General features: G+C 36.4%; 3 protein-coding genes across 4 annotated transcripts; all 3 read left to right on the top strand.

The window, feature by feature from the left end:
* Positions 1-606, top strand: LOC107607541. The gene has a single exon (XM_016309486.1). The coding sequence runs from the start codon at positions 1-3 to the stop codon at positions 604-606; it is 606 nt and encodes a 201-aa protein (XP_016164972.1).
* LOC107609959 lies at positions 5,316-7,128 on the top strand. Of its 2 annotated transcripts, none has more exons than XM_016312025.2 (2): positions 5,316-5,809; positions 6,749-7,128. In XM_016312025.2, exons 1-2 carry the CDS (start codon positions 5,515-5,517, stop codon positions 6,790-6,792), a joined length of 339 nt encoding a protein of 112 aa, XP_016167511.1. In that variant the 5' UTR covers positions 5,316-5,514; the 3' UTR covers positions 6,793-7,128. The 2 variants fall into 2 exon arrangements, with proteins under 2 accessions (XP_016167511.1, XP_016167510.1); XM_016312024.2 differs by having other exon boundaries at positions 5,326-5,871.
* LOC107609958 lies at positions 7,551-9,544 on the top strand. Its single transcript, XM_016312023.2, has one exon. It carries the CDS (start codon positions 7,962-7,964, stop codon positions 9,228-9,230), a length of 1,269 nt encoding a protein of 422 aa, XP_016167509.1. The 5' UTR covers positions 7,551-7,961; the 3' UTR covers positions 9,231-9,544.

Below are 9,638 nucleotides of genomic sequence, written 5' to 3'. Positions count from 1 at the left end.
ATGAGAATAGCCCTTCAATTGGTAGACAAATTAATAAAGCAAGAACATGGAGCGGTTGAGAATGTATTGATCAAAGTGGAAAAAATTTTTCTCCCAACAAATTTTGTTATTCTTGATATGAAAGAGGATGAAAATTCTTCTATCACTCTAGGGAGACCTTTTCTAGTTACTGGTAAAGTCATAATTGATGTTGAAAAAGGTGAATTGATATTGAGGGTGCGTGATGAGCTCTTAGTGTTTCATGTTTTTAAAACCATGCATCACTCGAGTGACAAGGAGGATTGCATGAAGGTTGAATCAAGTAATCCAAGCCTCAAAGAACCCCCTGATGAAGCACCTCTAGAAGCTCAACCACCATGCTTGAAAGTCAAAGAAGAAATAGAAGTGGTGCCGCAAGTTGGAGGCACAAAAGAAGCTAACAAGAAATTGCAACCTAAGCCCCCTTTTGTGGAAACCAACAAGATTTCCCCTGACATCAAACCTAAGTTTGGTATTGAGTATGCACCATCACCTAAGGGAGAAGAGAAGAGTCTGAAGAAGTCCAAGAGATGGAGAAATAAGAAGAACCCTACAAGTGACTTCTCTCCTAAACAGCAAGTAATCTAATTCCCTTTCCCACCATAGATATAGCCAGACAAGTTGAACAAATGGTATGGATCTTACATAGTAAATAAGATCCTCTCTTTGGAACATATTGAACTCATAGATGAAGACAATGGAAGGACATTTAAAGTGAAAAGGGAGGCATTGGAGCACTATGATCAACCTTCACCTTAGCAAGGACTAACTGTCAAACTAGTAATGTTAAAGAAGTGCTTGTTGGGAGGCAACCTAACGTTAAGTAATCTCTTTTCATCTTTCTTTTTACTTTACTTCATGTTGCATATGTGTTTCATGGAATAAGTTTAGTGTTCTCACACCAAGTTTGGTGTTGCCACACTTCACTCATGCAAGGTACATCCCCCATGCAAACGCATTAGCCACTTATTTGTTACCTTGTTTTGTCTTTACTTTCGTTTTATTTTAATTTTATTTGTTTTATTTGAATAAGCTTTTGTATCGCTTAATTGCTTCCACTAGATATTTATGATTATTCCTATTTTCATCACCACTATTTTTCTTTGTTGCTTGAGGACAAACAATCATTCTAAGTTTGGTATTAGAGGTTATGCTCTATATAGTCTAAAAGGTGATGAAGAGGACAATGAGAAAAATGATGAAGATGATGGCAATGATAGCCAAGGTTGTTGAATTCTATTTGCCTCCTTTCTTTTTAATTATGTTCATGTATGTTATCCTATTCTATCTTATATAATGCATTTATGATTCCTGTCTCGCAAGTGCTTATCATGACTTGTCCATCACAACCCACAATTATAATTGTGCTTGATACATAAAGCAAGCAAAGAACATGTACCAAGAAGGAAACAAAAGAAAAAAAGGGATTGAACATAAAGAGTATGACAATGTGAGTTTGGAAAGCCAAACTAACTAAGAATGTTCAATACAAACAAGAGCCAAATTGCTCAAGGCCTTAATCTAGATGACTATTATGGGATCCTTACACTTGACAAAGCCTTGGAGAAGCAAGAATATAATGAATAATATTTAAAAAAAAAGAGGTTGAAAGAGAAGCCAAAGGCTCTGAGTATCATTAACGAAGGAAATTAAAAGAAAAATGAGTTCAAAGAGCCTCCTAAGTCAAGTGCTTATGGTGCTTATGTATCAAGCAAAGCTTGAAAACAAAACATTTAAAGTCACAGCTAAACTCAAAGTGCAAAGTACCTCCCAAAGAAAGGGAAGTCAAAGGCTCTGAGCACCACTGATGAAAAATGTTAAAAGGATATTGTAAGCTTAAAGAGCTCCCTAATCAAGTGCTTGTGGTATTTTTGTGTCGAATAAAGCTTGAGAAAAAATATTTAGAGTCACGGCTAGGGTCAAGGTGCAAAGCACCCAACAAAAATAAGCTATGAAAAGAAAGTAAATAAGCTTGCTTCAAGGTGATGAATCAAGGAAGGATTCCATAATCTAATCAGGATAGTGGCTCTAAAAGATTATAACCATTTATGTTGAATTGTGCATTAGTGAAATGGCTAACTAAAAAATGTGAACTGCTACTATTCACCCTTGCATTTTAAGCCTGAAAACTTTGATGATTAAGGCATGATTCTTTGCTTGCTTTAGGACAAGCAAGAGCTTAAGTTTGGTATGTGGTGCATAAGTATTTTAAGTACTTTTCTTTGTAATTCTTGGAGAAAATTGATGACTTTGTACTTGGTTATTATGTGATTTTTAAGGGTTTTTTATTAGTACTTTGAGTGCTTTGATTTCTTATTAATTGTCGGAGAATGATAGCAAAAGAGAAGTAAGGCACAAGCAAAGGAAAGTAACCAGGAAAGCATCCTCTAGGAGGCAGAGAACTGGTGTGCAACACGCCAGAAAGGAGGGCGTGCAACATGCCCACTCAAGCTAAAGCAGAGGACCTGGCATGCAACACGCCAGCATAGGGGCGTGGTACGTTGGGCTAGGAATTTAGTGGACAATTTCCAGCTCAAGGAGGGCGTGTGCATGCCCAGTAACCTTGAAAACTTGGCATGCAACACGCCAAGGAAGAAATATGTCGCACACACAATAAAGAAGGAGATTCAAGACAATTCAAGAAGCTGGCGTGCCACATGCCAAGGCAAGTACGTGGCACGCTGGACCAACTTTCCATAGACTCAAATTCAAGGCAATTTAAGGCAGCAAAGAGGGCGTGCAACACGCTAAGATTGAGCGTGTCACACGCCAAGAGAAACAAGCTCAGGAGCATCCAGAGGCTAGCGTGCAACACACTAGAAAAATAGCTCCCAGGGCCAAGGATTTGGGAATTTAACACGCCAAGGTGAAGGAGAGTGTCATTTTGGTACACCTTCGAAGCGACAATCGTGCGTATGCATTCCCCATGCATACGCACAAGGCTTAAATGTTTGCTAAATCATGGTGTGTATATGATGATCGTAGTATTTCTTTAGTTTCACGAAGAGATTGTCTTGTGAGAACTTTTTAATACATATATAATGCTTTTATTATAGTTTATTTAACATGTTAAATGAATTTTATTTTACTTTTTTAACTTCTACTTCAATTTTTTTTCTTTTCATAAATAGATAGTAAAGTGAAACAACAGAATTTGATGACTAAATTTTAGGAGGAAAGAAAAAAAATTTTGATCTTGAGTTACACAAAGAAAATAATGTAAATCAAATAATTGCAAATATAATTTTAAAGATCAAAAGAAATTTGCTTTGTTTCTATTATATAAACTTCCACTAAGATTTATCCTTAATCATTTCGCCTGAAAAATTAGGCCAACTTGCTAAACTACTTTGATACTTAAAACTTACGTTAGTGTGAATAATGTGATGATTGAACACGTATAGAGTGTTAGAATGGAAGGAAGGCTACCACAATAGAGACAAGGAAGACAATGCAAATAAGAATGAAAATCAAGAATGACAAAATCTGAGTTTAGAGGAGTGAGTACAAGATCCTTTTTGTTGGTGAATCTAATCTATAAAAAAAAGATCTTCAACTACATTGTCTCCTAAAGATCTTTGATATTTTGAATGGTATTATGTGGTTTGAGTTGGATTGTCAATAAAAATTATTAAAAACACATTAACAAAAATATGAAATAAGAATAAGAGAAAATTTAAATGAGATATATAGGTTAGTTCATTGATTTTATAGACCAATTGGATCATTTATGTAAACTAACTCATTTTTAAAGTTTTTTTTATAGAGTCAAAAATTTCACTCATTTAAAATCTTTAAACGAGTCAGGCCAACGAACTTAGTCCATTTTAACAGTCTTAAATAAAATATCATAAGAATAATTCTCCGCATACAAGCGTTTTTTTATACAAGTCTTTACAAGTCATTCATATTAACGCGCTTCGAACCGTTCTTCTTTCCTCTTCCTCTTCTTCTTCTTCTTTTCTTTCGTTTCTTGCCTTCTCTTTCTTCTTCTTCTTCTTGCTGCACGTTCTTCTTCCTCTTCCTCTTCTTCTTCTTTTCTTTCGTTTCTTGCCTTCTCTTTCTCATTCTTCTTCTTCTTGCTGCGCATTCTTCTTCCTCTTCCTCTTCTTCTTTTCTTTCGTTTCTTGCCTTCTCTTTCTCCTTCTTCTTCTTCTTGCTGCACGTTCTTCTTCCTCTTCCTTTTCTTCTTCTTCTTCTTCTTCTTCTTCATTTATGTGCTTTTCTCTCTGTTTTCTTTCTTCGTTATTCCCGATTTTCATTGTTTTTTGACATCAAGCTCTGAAATCGTTTTTGAAGAAGAAGAAGCAGCAGAAGATGAGGAGGAGAAAGAGAAAGAGTTCTGAATTATGCATAAGGTGTACTTCAACGAATTTTGGGTGTATTTCTTAAATCCTTTGGATGTAGTTTTGTAATCCTTTGGGTATATTTCTGTAATCATTTGGGTGTATTTCTATAATCGTTTGGGTGAATTCCTGTAACCGTTTGGGTGTATTTCTATAATCCTTTGGGTGTATTTCTGTAATCGTTTGGGTGTATTTCTGAAGTTCCATTATCTTTAAATTTGGCAAAAAAAAAAAATCGTTTTCATGGAGGAAGAAGAAGAAGAGTCGTTCATAATGCATGGTAAGTAGCGCGTTTTGGAAACAGGAAGTGGTTGAATAACGTGCGTTTATTTACTCTTGAATGTGGGAGTGTAATGCGTGTTTTATTGGACTTGTGCCAATTTGTAAGACTTGTAAGACAAAAAGACTTGTATGTGTAACAGACTTCATATCATAATATTATCATCAAGTAAAGTGAATAAATTCAGTTTTAATGTTTTGAAAAACAAAAATAAATATAAATATAAATTTGGTTTTTATTGAAAATTTTTTACAAAATGTGTAGAAGAAAGAAAGAAATTTTTATTTTTAAGATTTTTTTCATAGAAGAACAATTTATTGAAATGGTTTTAACTACGGCTGAAATAAAAAAGTGATTTAAATTTTAAGTGAAATTTAGTTCGTTTTTTTATGAAGAAATGTTATTTAATAACACATTTAACTATTTTTTATTTTGTACTTAATATATATATTTAGACCAACGTTGATAATCTTTAGTACAATAGAACATATATTATTAACATAGAACAAACTTAGATTTTAAAATTATATGCATGTGTTCACGGAATTTTAATATAACAAAAAGTAAAAAATATTATAAAAAACAAACAATTTTTTTATAGTAAAAATAAATTATTTAATCCGGTGCATTTGATGCAAATGCTAGTTTACTTATACGAAATGTTTTTCAATAATAATAATAAAAAAACTAGAGAGAACTCAGGCTAACTCGGATTTTTTTTCCCCAGTAACGAGCTCATGTGTAAAAATGGAACCCTAAACCATTGTCAGCAAAAAACTTCGTCTTGCAATTTGTGGTGTTTCCATCACATCGGAAAATCTCTCCGGTGCGGTTGTGGCGTTTTGCTCTCCATCACCTCCGAGTGAGAAAATGTTGAAGTTCCTATCAAAAGTGAAGATCGAGTACAATGCGCTGGACCCGCGAATAGCATCGTGTATGGAGTTCATGGCACAGTGCAACTCACGCAAGGCGAGGGAATCAAACCCTGCGTGCCAGGTGGAGGTGAAGCGCCGAACCGACGAACACCCGCCGCAGATCACGGTGACCTTCGTCAACGGCGTCGAGCAAGCCTTCGATGCGACCTCAACCCCTGCACAGAGCATAAGGACCATGATTCTTGAAAAAGGCCAAACCCTAGAGACCGAGCAGATGTTCCGAGAAGCTGGTGAGTCATGGCCCGTCATCATTCCCAAAGAAGAGCTATCTCAGCCCGCACCTGGCGTCAAGGTTTGTTTTTTCTCGCTTTATCGATTTTGTTTACTTGCGATTATGTTTGGTGCGGTTCCTTTCAATGTTAATTCTCTGCTTTTTATTTCATTGCGGATCTTTTTCTGTTACTTTCTGGATGGTAATTGGTGCTGCATTATCGTCTTTACTTTTGGAATTTAGAATTGTATGGAAACGGAAAACTGCTCTTACATTTATCTGGGACAGTAATTTTGATTTTCAAACTTAAACATCCATGGATTGCATTTTTCAATCTCAAATATGAGTAGTGGATGTCGCATTTAATCTCTTTGTCGCATGATGAGTATAGCTTTTCTCATAGGAGCAATGATGAGTTTGGTGGTTTTCCTGTTCTTCATGCCTGATATCCTACTTTAATTTGATCTTGCCTGTAATAAATTTTAATGCAAAATTGCACATTTTTATTAGGGTGTTTGCAAGGTATTTTTTGCTTGTATTGTTATATAGAATAAGGAAGATACATTACAATTCTGAGATAAATTGAAGTTCCTAAGTGTGCACTATGGATTCATTGATTTTACTACCAAGGTACATGTCATATGTTGCTAGAAACAGCAAAGAAGAAACCATCCGTATTGATTAACTGTATGTTCCAGAATTTTGCTATAAGATGGACATAATTTCTTCCCCGGATATATAAATAATGCTATATAATAATCCATATTAGTTGTCTGTATGCTATCTTTATGTGGTTACTCATTGATGCACTAGTAATACATATGCTTTTGCAAAATGCAACTAATTTCTCTGCATGATCTTACAATTTATGTTTCTCAATATCATTCCGTCCATTTAAATATATGATCTATACCTATTCTATTAATTTTCTTTTTCTTTCATGTGCCCTTCTTTTCAGCCCAGGAAAGCAGAGGAGAAGAAGCAATAGTCATGTATTGTTGAACCTACCAACAGCCAGAAAATGTTCCAATTTTCTCACACATTCTCTCATTTCTTTTTGGCGGGGAGAGTACATGACATGAGATCACGGCTGTTCTGTGCTTTGCTGTATTTTAGAGTTGAATTATTGATATTGATTAAACAAATATGCATGTGACTCGTGTAATAATTATTGTTTCTGAATGCAAAATTTGAAACTGCAGTAATTTCATCCTAGAATTTGTTTTGCTCACTGTAAGCTCTTAAGCTTAGTTATATTTTAGGACAAAAAGCTGTCAAATGATACTAGATTATTATCCAAACGCAAACTATGCAAGAGATGGTCTTTGTTGACCTTTGAAATTGGGATTCGAGTAACTATTGTAATTCAGAGGGGGATTCCAGTAATTATAGCATGGCTTGCATCCCTTGGTGTGGTTTCTTCCTGGTCTGGCTAATAGAATTTTCAAATTTTTATTGCAGTGGATCTGTGGAGTGAAAAAATGTTTTTTAAAGTCTCTAGCACTTGTAACACCTAATAGATAGAAGAGTAATCTCAGTAACAAAACTATATGCTGTTCTTTTTAAGATAGTCATGCAAGATTGCAAATTACTGATGTATTGGGCACTAGTGCCCTCTGCCCAACACTTGGATTTGAAGATTAATGTAATTGATCACTTCCAACCAATAAATAAATAAATAATGGAGAATTAATCTTTATACGAAATATTAAATAGAAAATTCGGCGATTTTTTAATGTAGATGGTGGTGCTTTTGTGGTAGTGAAGTGGAGTTTGAAATGTCTTTGCGGAAGTTATAATCCGCTAGTATGTGCTGGAAATAGCGGAGATTATCTACCAAAATCTAACGAGGGTTGTGGCAATCGCTAAAACGGAAGGAGATTACGAAATTTGAGGCGGTTTTATCCCCAACTATCATATCAAAATAATATGTAATGGAAAACGAAAATAGACAGTACGACACATATTCCGCTGCGGTGTAGTAAGTGCAGAGAGAGGGAAGCACTGCGCATTTGTTTGAAGCGAATAATGAAAAGCTCACATGTTGATAAGTAAGTAACAAGCGCAACCGACAAGAGTGTTGCAGTGAGAGTGTGAGAAGAGTTCCTTCATTCACGAGATATCCAAATCTATCCATCACTGAGTTTGGAACACTCAAAACTCTCACTGAGATGGGTTCTGTTTCTCTGAAGATAGGCGATGGAACTGCGAGATTCAAGAGTGCCACTGTGTGTTCTTCAGCTGTCAACATCCTCATGATATTCTCCGTTATCACCACCAACCTCTTCGCACTCTACGCTTTCACCGCTTCCAACAAACACCACCAAAGCCAGCACCTTCTCCTCCAGCATGCTCACAAGAACTTCTCCCTCATCTCCGAGCAGGTCCAGCTCATACTCAACGAGATCGATTCCTCTCAGAAGAAGCTTGCCCAGATGGAGAAACAGCTTCTCGGTTACGATACCATCGATCTTTCAAGGCCCAACATTGCACCCGAGCTCAAACTCTTTCTCCAGCAACACCAGCTCCCTCTCGGCAAGGATTCCAAGACTGGAATCACTGAGATGGTGCCATCTGTTGGCCATTCCTGCGAGAAATCCTCCGACTTGTTGTCTCAGTACATGACTTACAAGGTTTATGGAAGCTGCCAAGATGATTGGATTTTGGCGCAGAAGCTTATCTTGCGTGCCTGTGAGCCTTTGCCTCGAAGAAGGTGTTTTGCTAAGTTCGTTTCCAAGGTCGGCCTTTATCCTTTTCCTGATTCACTTTGGAAACTTGTTGCTAATAAAACTGTTAACTGGAGTGGTCTTAGTTGTAAGAATTTTCAGTGTTTGAATGGGAAGAAGTTGAATAGAGAGTGTATTGGCTGTTTTGATTTGCTTAATGGTTATGAGAGTCAGAGGTTTATTAAGGCTAGGGGTAAGAATGACTTTCTCATTGATGATGTGTTGGAACTGGGAAGTGGTGGAATCAGAGTTGGGCTTGATCTTGGAGGTGGCTCTGGCTCCTTTGCCGCTAGAATGGCCGAAAGGAATGTAACTGTGGTTACTAGTACTCTGAATGTTGATGCCCCTTTCAGCGAATTCATTGCGGCAAGGGGATTATTCCCTCTTTACTTGAGCTTAGATCATAGGTTCCCGTTCTATGACAATGTGTTTGACTTGGTCCATGCTGCAAGTTCCTTGGATGTTGGTGGGAAACCAGAGAAGTTAGAGTTTTTGATGTTCGACATTGATCGCATTTTGCGCCCGGATGGCTTGTTTTGGCTGGACAACTTCTATTGCACAAGTGATGAGAAGAAGAGAGAACTGACTCGGTTGATCGAAAAGTTTGGATATAAAAAGTTGAAATGGGTTGTGGGAGAGAAAATTGATAGTCTTGGATCAGGCAAGTCTGAAGTTGTCTTATCTGCTGTTCTTCAGAAGCCAGTAAGGGTGTAAAGCGTAGGGACTAATGCAACACCGGAAGGAAAGAGGTAAGAACACTCTTGCTTCTGAATATGAGGTGCTTCTAACATCATCAAATCCTCTATCTGAAGTGGAGTGCATGAATGGCTCTTTTAGGTTATCTTTTATATGTATTCTGGTATTAGCTATTTTGTAGTTGACTAGTTGGTAAATTTTTAGAAACTGATAAATGAATTGTATTTTTGGAACAAGGTTAACTTATGTCTTTAGATATTGTAGTTATAATCTTCCATTCTTGATTGCCATGAACTCTTTCATTAACAGAATAAACATTCCTCCTAGCAGAATTAACTATCATGTAGTGTGTCTACAAACACTCCTATTATAATTCTACATACTGTAATATGAATGTCCAAAATAGCATTCTTGTAATTGTTTTCC

This window comes from Arachis ipaensis, chromosome B07, assembly GCF_000816755.2.
Source record: "Arachis ipaensis cultivar K30076 chromosome B07, Araip1.1, whole genome shotgun sequence".
NCBI classification, from domain to species: domain Eukaryota; kingdom Viridiplantae; phylum Streptophyta; class Magnoliopsida; order Fabales; family Fabaceae; genus Arachis; species Arachis ipaensis.
The sequence above is the reverse complement of the archived record's forward strand: the minus strand, read 5'-3'. Positions and strand labels throughout refer to the sequence as shown.